The sequence below is a fragment of the Hypanus sabinus genome, chromosome 8 (assembly GCF_030144855.1).
Source record: "Hypanus sabinus isolate sHypSab1 chromosome 8, sHypSab1.hap1, whole genome shotgun sequence".
Taxonomy (NCBI): domain Eukaryota; kingdom Metazoa; phylum Chordata; class Chondrichthyes; order Myliobatiformes; family Dasyatidae; genus Hypanus; species Hypanus sabinus.
Genome location: NC_082713.1, coordinates 80,109,118 through 80,125,034, shown reverse-complemented (window position 1 = coordinate 80,125,034; position 15,917 = coordinate 80,109,118). Strand labels below are relative to the sequence as shown.

The following is a 15,917-nucleotide window of genomic DNA, read 5'->3' as shown; positions in this document are numbered from 1 at the left end:
ACGTTGCTTACAGCTCCTCTCCCCTCCCACCACTGGGAAGGTCAGATCACAACCTGGTGCATCTCAAACTCTGCTATGTGCTACGTAAACCTGCAACCTCGAGGTCAGCGAGGAAATGGTCGGGGGATGCTTATGAGGCACTCTAGGATTGTTTTGAGCCGACAGACTGGCAGGCACTCTGTGAGCCACACGGAGAGGACGTTGATGGGCTCACAGAGTGCATCACTGGTTACATCAACTTCTGTGTGGACTGCAATATTCCGGCAAGAACTGTTATCAAATAACAAGCCATGGGTAATAAAGGACATTAAGGACATCCTGAATGCTAAAAAGAGGGTGTTTAGAGATGGAAATAGGGAAGAGCTGAGGACAAGACAGAGGGACCTGAAAGCCAAGATCAGGGAGGCTAAAGACAGGTATAGGAGGAAGCTTGAGTGGAAACTCCAGCAGAACAACATGAGAGAGGTCTGGAGTGGGATGAGGACCATCACTGGGTTCCGGCAGACTAGCAACAGAGGAGCTCAAGTTAGTGTGGACAGGGCCAACGAATTTAACCGGTTTTTCAACAGATTTGACACTGTGGCCCCTGCCCATCCCCCACATGATTCATCTGCCGTCGGCCCCCAACCAACACATACACCACTCTCCCCTCCTACCCTTCCTCACAGCCCCCCACCCTGCTCTCGTGACTACACCCCTCCCACATCTGAAACCACCACGGTGGGCTTCACAGCTGAACAGGTAAGAAGACAGCTGAAATGTCTCCACCCAAGCAAGGCTGCAGGCCCGGATGGTGTCAGCCCCAGGGTGCTCAAAGCCTGTGCCCCCCCAGCTAGGTGGAGTGCTTCACCATGTCTTCAACCTGAGCCTGAGTCTCCAGAAGGTTCATGTGCTGTGGAAGACGTCCTGCCTGGTTCCTGTACCGAAGACGCCGCACCCCAGTGGCTCCAATGACTACAGACCGGTGGCATTGACCTCCCACATCTTGAAGACCCTAGAGAGACTTGTTCTGGAGCAACACCGGCCTATGGTTAGGCCACACTTAGACCCCCTCCAGTTTGCCTACCAGCCCCAACTCAGAGTTGAGGATGCCATCGTCTACCTGCTGAACCGTGTCTATGCCCACCTGGACAAGCCAGCGAGCACTGTGAGGCTCATGTTTTTTGACTTCTCCAGTGCGTTCAACACCATCCGCCCTGCTCTGCTGGGTGAGAAGCTGACAGTGATGCAGGTGCATGTTTCCCTGGTGTCATGGATTATTGATTACCTGACTGGCAGACCACAGTACGTGCGCTTGCAACACTGTGTGTCAGACAGAGTGGTCAGCAGCACTGGGGGCCACAGGGGACTGTCCTGTCTCCCTTTCTCTTCACCATCTACACCTTGGACTTCAACTACTGCACAGAGTCTTGCCATCTTCAGAAGTTTTCTGATGACTCTGCCATAGTTGGATGCATCAGCAAGAGAGATGAGGCTGAGTACAGGGCGACGGTGGGAAACTTTATCACATGGTGCGAGCAGAATCATCTGCAGCTTAATGTGAAAAAGACTAAGGAGCTGGTGGTGGACCTGAGGAGGGCTAAGGCACCAGTGACCCCTGTTTCCATCCAAAGGGTCAGTGTGGACATGGTGGAGGATTACAAATACCTGGGGATACGAATTCACAATAAACTGGACTGGTCAAAGAACACTGAGGCTGTCTACAAGAAGGGGCAGAGCCATCTCTATTTCCTGAGGAGACTGAGGCCCTTTAACATCTGCTAGACGATGCTGAGGATGTTCTATGAGGCTGTGGACACCAGTGCTATCATGTTTGCTGTTGTGTGCTGGAGCAGCAGGCTGAGGGTAGCAGACACCAACAGAATCAACAAACTCATTCGTAAGGCCAGTGATGTTGTGGGGTGGAACTGGACTCTCTGACGGTGGTGTCTGAAAAGAAGATGCTGTCCAAGTTACATGCCATCTTGGACAATGACTCCCATCCACTCCATAATGTACTGGTTAGGCACAGGAGCACATACAGCCAGAGACTCATTCCACTGAGATGTAACACTGAGCGTCATAGGAAGTCATTCCTGCCTGTGGCCATCAAACTTTACAACTCCTCCCTCGGAGTGTCAGACACCCTGAGCCAATAGGCTGGTCCTGGACTTATTTCCACTTGGCATGATTAACTTATTATTTAATTATGTATGGTTTTATATTGCTGTATTTCTACACTATTCTTGGTTGGTGCGGCTGTAACGAAACCCAGTTTCCCTCGGGATCAATAAAGTATGTCTGTCTGTCTGTCTAAAAGAGGAGGCACCAGATGCATCTTCCCTCTCATCCTCTTTCCATATTTCACAGGGACCGTAGCCTTAGTCCACTCTTCTATTCCCAATAACCACCCCTCTTAGAGCATTTTCCCATGCAACCAAAGGCAAGGCACCGCTAGTCCTTTCAGCTTTTTCCTTCCCACCGTACAGTGATCCAGATTTTCCAGGTACAGTAGTAATTAATTTCACTTCCAATCCAGAGTACTGGATTTGGTGTTCACAATGTGCTCTCCACTGGAGAAACAAAACACATATTGCATGGTCACTGTGCGTTCAGTTTGCAGGAGTGATGCTAAGTTTCCTGTTGCTTGACACTTTAATTTCCCATCCCACTTCTGCTAAGTACTGTCAGTCTGTAGCCTTCTGTACTGCCACATTGCAGCCCAAAACATGTTTGAGGAACAGCTCATCTGTCTGGGCATATTGCAAGCTTCTGGACTCTATACACTTCCGACTAAACCCATCTCTATATATTAATCAGCCACCTGTAATACTTGTTCATCTTATTTTTCCCCTTCTTTCTCTCTGTTGAGGACATGCCCAGTCTGATGTGCTGGGCTTGTCATCCTCTGCGTTTCATACCTCCCACGTTCTTTTGTCTGGTTCTTCTATCTACGTTCTCATCCTCTTAGTGCTCCAATTCCTTCATTGACCTGATGACCTTAGTTTAGTATTTATCTCTATTGTCACTCTGATTTTACCCTGTATGAGACATTTGCGCCCCCCCCCCCACCACTCTGACAAACTTCTTTTAATTCATTCACAGCTCTGACCTGAAACATTAGTGCCGTTTCTTTTCCCACTGATGCGGCCTGACTTGCTGAGCATATCCAGCATTTTCTGTTTTATGCTGTTATGGTTTGGAAGTATTTTGCTCAGTCAGAATCTTGGAAGCTACTAAGTGATATTGTAGAAAGACCACCTTTGCCTGCATCACAGTGGTTCAGGATGTAGCACCTTACCAGCGTCTCATGGGAAGCACTTGATGAGCCTTAAATGTGGTGCTTGCAGGGGCATCCATAGCTTTTGAGTGCAAACTAAGGCCTGGCTTTTACCTTGTAAGCAATAGAGAGTCAGTGCTGATTGACTTAACAGATCACTCAGCCCTCGACCTGCTGTTCTCGCCACATTATTTGTATCCAATCTAATTAAGTTTATGGTTTATGGTGATTGGTGACACTAAGAACATTGGTGCAGGATTAACCTGTGGCCATTTTGACACGTCAAGTGGAGGTAAACTCTTGTTACAGAGGATTATGTTCCAGCAGTTGTATGTAATTAATATTGCTTGCTACCTAACAAGTTAAGTCTAAATTTTGCAGCGTCTCACTACAAACATGTTTGCACTGTTGAAACTGCAAAAGGACCACATCAGCAATATTCTTACTTGTAAGAAGTGGCTTTAAATTCCTACTTGCTTTGTGTCATCATCACTATTTGCTAATTCATAAAACTTAATTTCTGTATATTTACTAAAGTGGGGTTAGTCTATTAAAATTTTAGAATTTTAGAATCAGATATCATTTTGTGCTCTATCATGTCTGGAATCTTTTCTGGGTCAATGCAGAACCCTTTCTAACAAGCAGTAAAGCGAAATTAGCCAAATATCTTACTCTTTTTAAAAAAAAAATTACAGACCATTCATAACATTTTTTTCTGTGAATACCACAAACACACAAAATGCTGGTGGCCAGGCAGCATCTATGGAAAAGAATGCAGTCGATGTTTCGGGCCGAAACCCTTTGACAGGACTTGAGAAAAGAAGTTGAGGAGTAGATTTGAAAGGTGGGGGAAGGAGAGAAAGAGAGACGCCAGGTGAGAGGTGAAATTTGGATCCACTGTCGGGATGAGGCCACACTTAGGTTGGAGGAACAACACCTTGTATTTCACTTTGGTAGCCTCCAACCTGATGCATCAACACTGATTTCTCAAAATTCCAGTAATCCCCCTCCCTCCCACCCCCCACTTCACCATTTCCCATCTCCTTGACTGCCCATTGCCTCTGGTGCTCCTCCCCCACCCCCTTTTTCTTTCTTCCATGGCCTTCTGTCTCTTTCACCAATCAACTTCCTAGCTCTTTGCGTTATTCCTTCCCCTCCAATTTTCACCTATCGCTTGACGTTCCTTTCTCTCCTTCCTCTACCTTTCAAATCTACTCTTCAGCTTTTTTACTCCAGTCCTGCTGAAGGGTCGAAACATCGACTATTCTTTTCCATAGATGCTGCCTGGCCTGTTGAGTTTCTCCAGCATTTTGTGTGTGTTGTTTGGATTTCCAGCATCTGCAGATTGTTTTAAATATGTTAAACGAGTTTATCTGATTGCTGCCTTTTCATTTGATGAGGGAGCTTTTTGTTTTGAAATTCAATACAGGAAAATGGAAAAAAGGCTGGTGAGTTGCCGTCGGGTATTCCTGAAACTGAAGAAATGGGACCTCAAAGACCAAGGTCAAACTCAGGACGAGAACTTACAGATGAGGTGAATTTTATCATGTTTAGTAGAATTGAGATGTGATATAATTTATAGAAATGCAAATTGATATGATATGACTAATCAAACAATTTGGAATTAAATTCTAAGTTGTTAGTCACCTGTTGTTAGATAAGATGTGTGCAACATTGTAGTCAGTGAGTTTTTCAGGAGTGATTTTAAAACCTGTTCATGTTCTCTATCAATGTACAAAGGTTGTATCAATTAAAGGTTCTGTTCAAGACCACCTGTGTAAAAGCTGAATGGATTTACAATTGTTACAGTTGACCTTCAGTAATCCGACCACCTTTAATCTGGTTCCTTTGATAATCCAACACTGATTTAGAATTTTCTGTGCAAGTGTAATTTTAAATTTCCCGGGTCACCGTACCAATCTGCTGTGCATTGTTTTGGTTGCGCTAGATCTGTTCAAATGTTAGTGCGCTCTTGTAAGCATTTATTAATATCATTTGTGTGAGGCGCAGCTGCCCGTCTTACCTGCCAGCAGTGGAGGAGCTGGCACATGTTGGGTTGGTCCGCCTTCTTGCCCAGCCGGCGCTCAGTTCTCTTCTGCCTACGACCTGAGATCAGGCGTGGCAACCCACTGAATTTAAGTATATTACTAAGCAGAGGAAAAGAAACTAGCGAGGATTCCCTCAGTATCTGCGAGTGAAGAGGGAAGAGCTCAGTGCTGAATCCCCGACCGCCTGGCGGTCGCTTGAAATGTGGCGTGTAGAAGACCTCCTTTCTCCGACTTCTGCCTCTGCTCACGCAGATGTGCTGCCACCATCAACAGTTTTTGAAGAAGCTGTTGTGCCAGTTTCAGCACCAGTTCCTGATGCTTCACTCATTTTTTAAGATGAAGATGTTGATGATCCTGACAACCTCACGCTTGCAGACATGTAACTTTACCTGAAGGTATATTAAACGTCTCACTTTAGAAGCGGAAGTGCTCAACTATTCTGTCTAAGTTAATTCCTGTACATTTATCTGTACCCTTTATTTTATCTGTGTCTGTACAGCATATTACTTTATTAAAATTTTACTCATTTAGTATTTCTGTTTCATTATTATCTAACTTGTACTGGTTTACATGATATTTTAAAGGTATGATGAGGTGGTTAGCTATTGCTTAATGTGATCCTTCTGTAATTCGGCATTTCCACTAATCCGGCACTCCACAGGTTCCAATGATGCTGGATTAGTGAAGGTCGACCTGTACTTGGGTTTTCATAAATCCTAATGGAAGTTTTTGCTTTGTAAGAATTTGTGTTGAATAAAGCTGATTTTCTTTGTTGACCATTTTCCACAAATATCCCTGGCTTATTTCACTCATTATCCAATCCAAGCAATCATTAATTTTATTTGAAATCGCAAGACAGCTGATTACAATTTTAATTCTGCATAATATTACAACAAAGTAATAGTTGCTTAACTTTACATCCTCAAATATACTTCCCAACAGTCAGGACAAACGTGCCAAAGGCAATTTGGGTGAACTGTGGCATGCAAAAACTTCCATTTTTCTGTTTAATTTGCTCCCTCATACATAGCTCCCATATTATTATTAAATGTAAAAGATCTATCATACGTACACAAGTTCATTTCTACAAGTGGCAGATCTAGTTTCCCTTTTCTCTCCATTTTTAGTAACTTTTTATAACATGTTGTGTTTCTGATTCTATGTGCTACAGTACTGTAGAGGTATGGTTATTATAGAGTGATTTTTGTATTTTTTTTGACTTGTGGACCAAACTGCAGAATTTACAGGCAAACAATGTGTCTAATTAGTTCAGAGATTGAGAAGTAAGCTCTTCTCAGTGTATGCTGGCAATGACAGAAAAAGCCAAAGCAAAGTAAACATTGTTGTACTATACTGTAAACCCCTCTGAAACTTGAGGAGATGCATTAGAAGCATTGAGAATTTGTCAACTTGCCTAGATGTCAAATAGTTGATAGTTAACAGTGATAAAGGAGCACGGCAGGAGCAGTGTTAATTGCCTGATTCTTAATGTTTGCTGGTTGCATTTTGGCAGTTCTGAGGACATGTTCATTGGATTATTTGTGAAGTATGTGAATTCAACTGTAGAAAGTGGCTCCACAGTGTAACAAAAATGTTTACAGATACGCAAAGTTCTCCAAACTGAGACAAATGTTGGTGGTGCAGTTAAGTGCAAAATCTGCAGAGAGGAAGTACTGCCAAGGTTGCTTAGATGTTACAGGAATTGTGAGTGAGTAATTTGCTGAAAAAGAAAATGATGTGTGCGCCGAGCAGAGTGTGTATGGTGTGGTTTGACAGTTCATTTTTAGAAACAATGGTGAGGAGGACATTGAGTGGGCAAGACGAGTCCTTCAGAAATGAATGTCAAATTTAAAATACAATTTGAAAGCAGTGTATATGGCACCAAACATGGTTAAAATAGAAAGGAAAACATGGTAGATGTGCCTAAGCCAGGAAGCTAGTGCAAGGTCAGCAATGCGTCTCATAGCAAACAGTTAATCTCAGTGCATTTGAAATTGATGAATCATGCTGTTCTCGTACATCAGAACTACACTGAAGTCTGCAAAAAGATTTGAAACTCAAAATATTGAGGGAGGTGATTTCTTTGTAGTGGAATAGAATGATTCAATGCCTATATCTGAAAGTATTCTACTACAATGATGGGAGATAAAGGTACACCATGTAGAATTCCTTGTTTCATAATTTCATCAGCAAAACTCATTAAAGAGCACGCAGGTGACTTTCACAGAACAGAGAAACAGGATGGCTTCCTCTAATTTGAGATGAGTGTTAAAAAGCCACTCTCCCACTAAAGTCTTGCTTGTGACTCTCAGAGAAACATGGAATTGAGCTGGACTGACTTAGTTTGCCAGAGATTGATAGATGTGCCCATTGTCTAATCTAGCATTTTTGAAAAATCAAGCAACTACCTGAAAATCTACTGAGTGGAGTTAATGTAGTCGTGAGGAAAAGCTACTCCTGTCTAGATAGGAGACATTTGCCAGGTTTCAGTGGAGCAGCATTTTCATTGTGCTTAGTGCACAAATAGGATAGTGCAACACAAAGCTCGTTTCAATTGATTTAATTTCATTATGTTACTCCATTGATAACACTCTTAATGTTTCATTTCTCTGTTATGTGGCTGGCAACAATGAATATAGAATTGAGTCAGGTTTTATAAACGAACATAACATTTATTAAACTCTGCTCAACAAAAGTGAAAAGTAAATAAATGACTAACTTAACCAGGAGTTAACTGCTGTACGGCAACTTTACAAACAGCCAAACTCTGGAATAGTTCTTAAAGTGGTAAATTCGAAAGTCCAAGTGATTGGACTTTCCATACAGTCAGTAAGGAGAGACTTTACTGTGACAACAATTTCTCCAGAGAAAATTACGAATCTGCTAATCACAGCCAGGAGATGCCTTGTCCAAAGGATTCATGACGAAGGAAATAGAACGGCTTAAAGGAACTGACTTTTTGCTCCTGGAAAGTGAACACTTCGCAAACCTTCCTGATCTTGCAGGGGTTATCTCAGATGTAGATCACTATTCCTGAACGAAGATTCAATAAGGTCGATCCTTCATAAAACCGTAGAACGACACCAACTTTACTCAATCCTTCGTGTTCCCGTACGTCGATAAAGTCTTCACTCTCCAACTCGACTTTAAAGATAAATCAAGGATGCAACAAACCAGAACCGGCAGCGATTGGCGAAACTGTCGGCACGAGTTTTGCTCCTTACCATAGAAAGTAAAAACTCCAGTTTAAAAATGAAACTGTATCATGAGATGAATATGCAGCAGAACTAACTAATAAATGGACTATCGAACTAACTGCGTCACAGCAGGGGTTTCCCCTTACATACCGGTTGGAACATTACATCATGTGACCTCACACTGGTGGGAAAATTACATCACCCCACCATCACAAGACAATTACATCATGGTCATAAGACAGTCACAAGATACCCACAGGGTATGTAACAAGAGATAGTTTTATCCTGAAGGAAAGCTGCGGTGAGCAGTTACAGGTGGAAGCAACTGAAGTAGAACAAGCAAAAATATCAGTTAAAAATAAAGGAAGTCTCCCTCACAAGTCACTTATTCAATAACGATGAACTTCACAGTTGTTGCAGAAATACAATGTTTTCTGGGCTTTGACTATGTGAACTCTTCAGGCATCTGTCAAAGGAGATGGAGTGGTGATGGTTTGTTACCCATGAACAAGCTTCCAATTGAATCAATAAGACTTGGTAGTAAAGTCTATATTGTGACACTTAGAGGAGCTGATAGGACATTGCAAATGGCTCGCAAAAGAGTTATATAACAAATTATCTTGCAGAAAGCTTGGTAGATAGCACACAAAAGCAGAATATTGACAGACATGTTAGGGACAAATTGAAAAAGAGATGCGCTAACTTTGGACAGAAACAGGATACACTTAACTAGTGATATATGTCCACTCTATTCATTTGTTTCTGTTAAACTCCTTTATGGAGGACCAGACATTTCAGAAAAGTTTGCAATTTAAAGATTCATAGGCATGCTTGTAATTGACACAGTCCCAGAAAGATACAAAATAAAAGCAGACACTTCAGCCCACCTTTGTTTCATTAGTATGACTGTCAATAAGATTGTTGTTGAGCAACCAGAAAAAACTTCTTGGATTTTCGTAACAAATGCTGCACACAATGCTTTAGTCAAATCACATCAAGAGGTTTGGTTTTGTGCATGTAATCCTCCTTTGATTCTCTTGAAAATCCACCAATAAAATTATTTCTTTTGCTAAAGGAAATTCTTGCTAGTGTGATGGTGAAAAATCTGGATACAGGGGAAGAGATCCCTCTTAACATGGCTGAGGAGAAACTTCCCAAAGGTCTTAATCCATTGACATTACATATTATGCGTCGGACAAAGGAATATGTAAGGTATGCAAAGCATCCTTCCCTTCAACCCTCACTCTCACAGAAATCTGTGCTTTGTTAATGATGATATCATTCACTTTGGAAAATTATATTAAATCCTAGCTGAATTTATGAGCAATCTTCTTGGTAGTTTAGATTTCTGCTCACTATTGATCTATTCTGTTGTTTTGAACTGTGTAGCTTTAACTGTAAAGATACAATTTTTCTTGAGTAAACTTATGTCTAAAATTTGTCAGAAATTGATAGAGCCAAGCATGTATGAACGTGATTTGATTTTTAAGTGTGAATTCAGACCAACAGGCTGCCTGACCTACTGAGTTTCTGTAGTATTTTGTGTGTTGCTCTGGATTTTCATCATCTGCAGAATCTCTTGTGTTTATGATTATTATTTATCTGTTAAGTAGATTTTAATCAGAATGGTTTTGCAATTTTAGTAATGATGCCGCACAGTCAGATGATGAAGAGAAGATTCAACCCACTCAGACTGAGCAAGATGGCCATAAAATCAAACAGAAAACGTAAGAACTTATTCCCATACTGTTCATTTTTCATTATAATAGAAATATTTGGCAGTATTTTTAAAATATGTATTCTTATTTATATTTAAATTAGTATTTTGATTTACAATTTAGAACATACTTTTACCTTCCCTATGTTTGCATTTTAGCATGTTTTGTCGTGATTTCTAATGTATATGATGTCCTGACGATTGATAACTGTTAGTGAGACATAATATAAGTATCTTGCATTCTCCAACCCCATGGTGCAAGACAAAACGTATATCATTTCTTGTCAAATTATTTGGTACCGTGCATAAGAGCTTTTTCATTTGCCATTGTTCTTTGTTGCGGATATAATAAAGGCTGAAAATCCTTAAATTGCAATATTTTGAACTGATAATGATATGTGCAAATGAAAGTGTCTCTGTGAGGCATGTATGCTTCATTCAAAATGCCTCATTGGTATAGGAGGAATCAAGCAGATGTGGGTCTTATTGGCAAAGGCAGCATTTACTGCCCATGCCTAATTGCCATTGGACTGAATGGCTTGATTGGCAATTTTACAAGACAGTTTTAAAAAGTCAGTTAAATCACTGTTTAGAGTTGCAACAAACCGGACTAGATAAGGAAGGCAGATTATAGTTTCTAAAAGACGTTACTGAAAGAGGAGAAATGTTACAGAATCTGGTAGTTGCATGATCGTCATTACTGTCCCTAACATTTTTTCCTGCATTATTTGATTTAAATTCCCTGACAGTCCTGGAGAGAATAAATATTAGGGGTAGTGAGCAGACTGCTTTGTCCTTAATTGGATGGGTTTTGTGTAAGTGGAGCACATACGCACTCATCCATCGGAGTGACTTCAAACATTTTTGACTTGTGCCTTGTGGACAAGATGAGATTGAATGCTGCAAATCTGTTGAAGTATCCTTCTTCCAAACCTTTTGGATTTCTTTTGTTATCTTCTCCATTTATTTGCTCTCAGTTTTATCCAATTGTTCATTAAGGTCTCCTTGGGTTAGTGTCTGATGTTAAGTACGTTAATTGTATTTTCCCATCTGTGGTGGGAAACAAAGGCACTCACTTCTTTCTTCAAAGCTCTACATCCGGATCCAGTGATCTTTGTGGATCTAGACATCCAGTTTACAAGTTGTAGTTTTATTTATGTGCCTGTTTTAGAGAACATCTGGTGCTATCATCAAGCAATCTGAGCAATTTAACACACTTTAGTTGAAAATGTTTTTAAAAAGTACATAGTTAAAATCCACTGAATTTGACAATATTTATAATAAAAAGATAATAGGTAGTTTTTAGTATATGAAGCTAGGAATGGGCAATTTTAAGCTATTAAAAGCTCATTCCCAATTGATGCAAATGCACCATATCTTTCTTTTTTTTAGAGAATGTTGCCAGTCCATTGATTTTGGAAGGTTATGATAGAGAAAGTTGTAAGCCAGCAGTTCCTATGGAGGAGCAGGGATTTAGTTCCAGATTTCCTCGTCCTAGCTATACATCCAAACAGCTCCATAATGACAAGTTCTGATAGTTTTCCCAGCAGTTAAACACAAAACTTGGATTATACTGTATGTTACAGAAATGATTGGGGTTTCAGTATACTTAATGTGAGTCTTCTTGCTTTATTGCAATGTAGTGGGCTATACAGGTAAGCATAATTTAGGGAGCTCCATTTGAAGAAAATTACCCAAGTAGGTTGGATCAAATAACCTTTCTGTGTGGTACAATTGTCTTTAAAACGTGGAGAGCTTGTTTTGGGCGGATTTGATTTACTCTGGCATTGAGCAATTGATTTATGTAACTGGGATATGCCTGAAAATCCAATCCCTTTAACCTCCCTGAGACCATTGTGTTACTACATCCTTAAAATTTAACACTGCATTATGGTTCTCTATTGTAATTATTATTCTGATTGTGTATTTTTTTTCAATTGCCATTTGAGGGTGTGATGCTTACTACTGTTTGTAGGAGTTTTTACATTCTCCCTGATAACACATTTCACTGTGCTTCAATGTACATATAACAAATAAGACTATTCTTTAATTTGATGCTACCGTTAATTACTTGGGATTCTGGAAGACTGTAAACAGCAGTGGGGAAGAAAATGATGAAATTATTGAAAGAGACAATGTAAGATGCACCCATCTGTTCCTCCTTTTGTCTTCACCCAATATTGCACCTACCTCACCACAAGAAGAAAGAATTTGGAGAGTTTATTTTATGACTGTGTTTACAAGATGAAAGCAGGAGAGGATGTGTGCCTTTTATATTTTTTAGAAAATTGAGATCCCTTTCTGTTGTGTAATGCAATTTTACAAAACTGAATGTAAAGAATGTTAATTTGTTGTTGATCCTCCTTTAAAATGTTGCTTCTGAAAACAGTTTTCATTTTTAATCATTCGTAGTTTGATATGAGTATTAAAACCAAGCTGCCTTAACATCAGCATTCTGGTCTATACTCAGTATTTTAAGGAGATGTAAAATGTATATTTTTGACTGATGAATTTAATGCTTTTTCAGTAATCAACTAAAGAAGTTTTTGGGAAAATCAGTGAAGAGAGCAAAGCATCTTGCTGAAGAATATGGTGAAAAAGCTGTAAATAAAGTTAAAAGTGTCCGAGGTGAAGGTACATTTAAAAATAAATGGCTTTACTTTTTATTTTGTAAAATGATATCTGTTCAGAGTCATTTCTTGTGAATAATTAGTAGGCTAACTTTAACTTCTGTATATTTTCTTTTGCTACAAATACAGTATTATTGCTGCCGCCTTTGGCAGTCCTCTGGAATTGAGATGACTTGCTTCCTCTATGGTTAAATTCTGAATTGCAGTGAACGTTTGTGGGATCCACAGATGGAGCTTGATAGTTAAGAATAGGTTGTTCTGAATGTTTGATGCTGCTGGCCTCCACTGGCTACCATCAGAGATACACTGTGTTTGCTGTTTCCTAGATGCTTTCTTGATAGTCCCATAAGTCAGTTGCACTTTTTCCAGGAATTTGAAAAATTCTTGGAACAGTTCTTTTGGTCTCCTTGTATTGATTGATGTGCAGAGCTCAAAATAGACGGCATAAGTAAGTGGCTAAAGGCTGGGCTGGTACACAGTAGCTGTTGTACATTTGCCTTATTGAAAGGTGACTCCCAGGATGTGAGAAATGGTTCATGGTGACTAGCATCTTTTGGTTTGTAAGGGCATGTAGGAAGAACAAGAAAGTTTAAATGATGTATTTTATGCGTATTTAATACACACTTGGTTTCACAAATTCTAACTAGTTTTGTAACAGCACTTTCTTGGAGCAATGTTTCATCATTTCATGACCTTGAATTATTACTTAATATTGTCAATTTCTGTTGTTTTCAAGTGTTCCATTTGGATCAAGATGATGCTTCTTCTAGTGACGATGAGGGTATGCCTTACACAAGGCCTGTCAAGTTTAAAGCAGCACACAGTTTCAAAGGGCCTTTTGACTTTGATCAGATTAAAATGGTCCAAGATCTAAGTGGAGAACACATGGTACGTTCTAATTTTAGTAGGCCATGTTATTTCCTGTCTCTATTTCTTAAATTCTTGGTTCTTGCTTTGTTGTTTTTGCCAAGTGTATTATTTTACAATCAAGCAGATAGAAACTCTCAGGTTTATGATAATACTTCCTTCAATACAATGGCTAGGAATTTCCTGAATGCAGACAGATTTTGTTTATTTTTTTTTAATTAACTCTGGTAGCTGTTTAATCCAGATTAGGAATTTAGATACACAATTCCAGATCAGTGCTGAAAGCAAACTACCAGTGGATCTACAGTTCATACAAATGGGATAACTTCACTGAAACAAAGTGATTAGGGTTTTGCTAACTAGTTTAAGAATAGAATGGTTGAAGGGAAATAGCTCTTCTTGAACCTGGTGTTATGAGTTTTCAGGCTTCTGTACCTCCTGCCTGATGGTAGCTATGAAAAGATGACAGAGCCAAAATGATAGTGCAGAGAGGCCTTGAGGGTCCTGTCATTAAAAGTGGCAGGCATGTTGAGAAAGTGGGTAAAAAAGCAGATGTAATTCTGGGCCTTATCAATACAGTTAAAGTCCTGGTGAGCTTTTACAGTGATCCTGCTTTAACTGGATTTAGTTCTTGGAGATTGTGATGTTTTCAGCAAAAGCAGAGGTAGATGACAATGGTTCCAAAAATGAAGGATTAAGGATCAGTGGAGGGGCTGGAACATTCTTAGCAAAGAGAAGAGTAAAGAAATATGTCATCGAAGTCTACAGAATAGTGAGGGTTTCGGAGAGAATGGATTGTGAACAGAATCCATTGTGGTTTTCAAGAGGAAATCGTATAAATATATAATGAAGAAAAAATTGTAAGGTTACGTGGACAGTGTGAAGTCAATAACCTAGGGAGTTACTCTAGTTGAGAGCCTGAGGGATTGATTGGCCTCTGTCTGTACCTTAACCATTCCATGGATCTGTAATTATGCTGATAACATTATCTGATGTCTACCCTTAGAATCTAGTCTATTAATCAACTTGCCATACAAGAAAAATGGTTTGATTATTGTACATATAACAGGAAATGAAAATTGAGATTTTGTTTCTAGGGAGCTGTGTGGACAATGAAGTTTTCACACTGTGGTCGATTACTTGCAACAGCCGGTCAAGACAAAGTTGTGAGGATCTGGGTTTTAAAGAATGCTTGGGACTACTTCAACAATATGAGAATAAAATACAACACTGAAGGTAAACAGTATCGCCAAGTGGGGCTACTTTGACTTTTTGTATACATGAGTGGATCAGTTGTAGTATTAGCTGGTGAATGTGAAGTTGGAAGGTTGTAGAAGAACTATATTTATGACTGAAATATCCTATACAAATTTTGGTTCAAGGAGACATAAATTGTTTGGGTTCTATAGTTCTTGGACCCCATTTATTTGTGGCTTCCAAGAGCTTCAAATCCCTTCATATTGGAAATAATAAGTTAAGGTTTAGGAGTTGGAGACTGGATGGTGAAATCTGTCAGTCACATTGAATGTTGGGAAGAACAAAATGCATTTATGCCTTGGGTGGCTTTTTATTGACAGAGGGAGAGCTCTTCTGATTCTTAAAGCAATCCCATTTCTCCCAGCACTGGAGGAACTCAGTGGGTCAAGAGGCATCTTTAGAGGGAAATGGACAGTCAACATTTCAGATTGAGGCCCTTCGTCTGGCTTTCAGTAGTCTGAGTTGTTCTAGTGCTTTAGGTGTTGCTCCAGATTTCAGCATTTGCAGACTCTTGTCCCTATTTGTTCCACTTTGCTATAATTCAGTCTCGTGTATTCCCATGAACCCCATGTGATTCTTCAACCATTCACCTGTACTAAGGATACATTTTAGTAACCAGTTAAAACCTCAGTGAACTCTTATTTGGGATGTGCGATAAAACTGCAGTGTCAAGGGGAAACCCTTGCAATGGCAGCAAAGATGTGCATACTGCACACAGACAGCACTGGGATTAACTTTACATCTCTGAAGATGAGACGGCAGCAGCTTTGTGTTTTTCCCAATCAACTGCCAATCTGGGTATTGTCCCCACCCCCTCCCCATTGCAGGGTTCAGTAGAATGGTCCCTGGTATGGTGGATTTGTCATCTGAGGAGAAATTAAACTGACTAAATCTGTACTCTCAGGTTTCGAAGAATGAGGGCTACAGAGAAACAAATCTCAT

The 15,917-nt window shown here is 40.1% G+C and overlaps 1 protein-coding gene across 2 annotated transcripts in view; it reads left to right on the top strand.

The window, feature by feature from the left end:
• wdr44 (WD repeat domain 44) overlaps window positions 1-15,917 on the top strand; it is a 95,950-nt gene that overhangs the window by 45,690 nt on the left and 34,343 nt on the right. Inside the window, exons 6-11 of one of the 2 annotated variants that reach the window (XM_059977410.1) lie at window positions 4,689-4,793; window positions 9,580-9,716; window positions 10,148-10,231; window positions 12,749-12,849; window positions 13,588-13,739; window positions 14,816-14,954. In XM_059977410.1, the coding sequence (XP_059833393.1) occupies window positions 4,689-4,793; window positions 9,580-9,716; window positions 10,148-10,231; window positions 12,749-12,849; window positions 13,588-13,739; window positions 14,816-14,954 (718 nt within the window). Of the gene's footprint in view, window positions 1-4,688; window positions 4,794-9,579; window positions 9,717-10,147; window positions 10,232-12,748; window positions 12,856-13,587; window positions 13,740-14,815; window positions 14,955-15,917 lie in introns of both variants that reach the window. The other variant, XM_059977409.1, reaches the window with a different exon arrangement.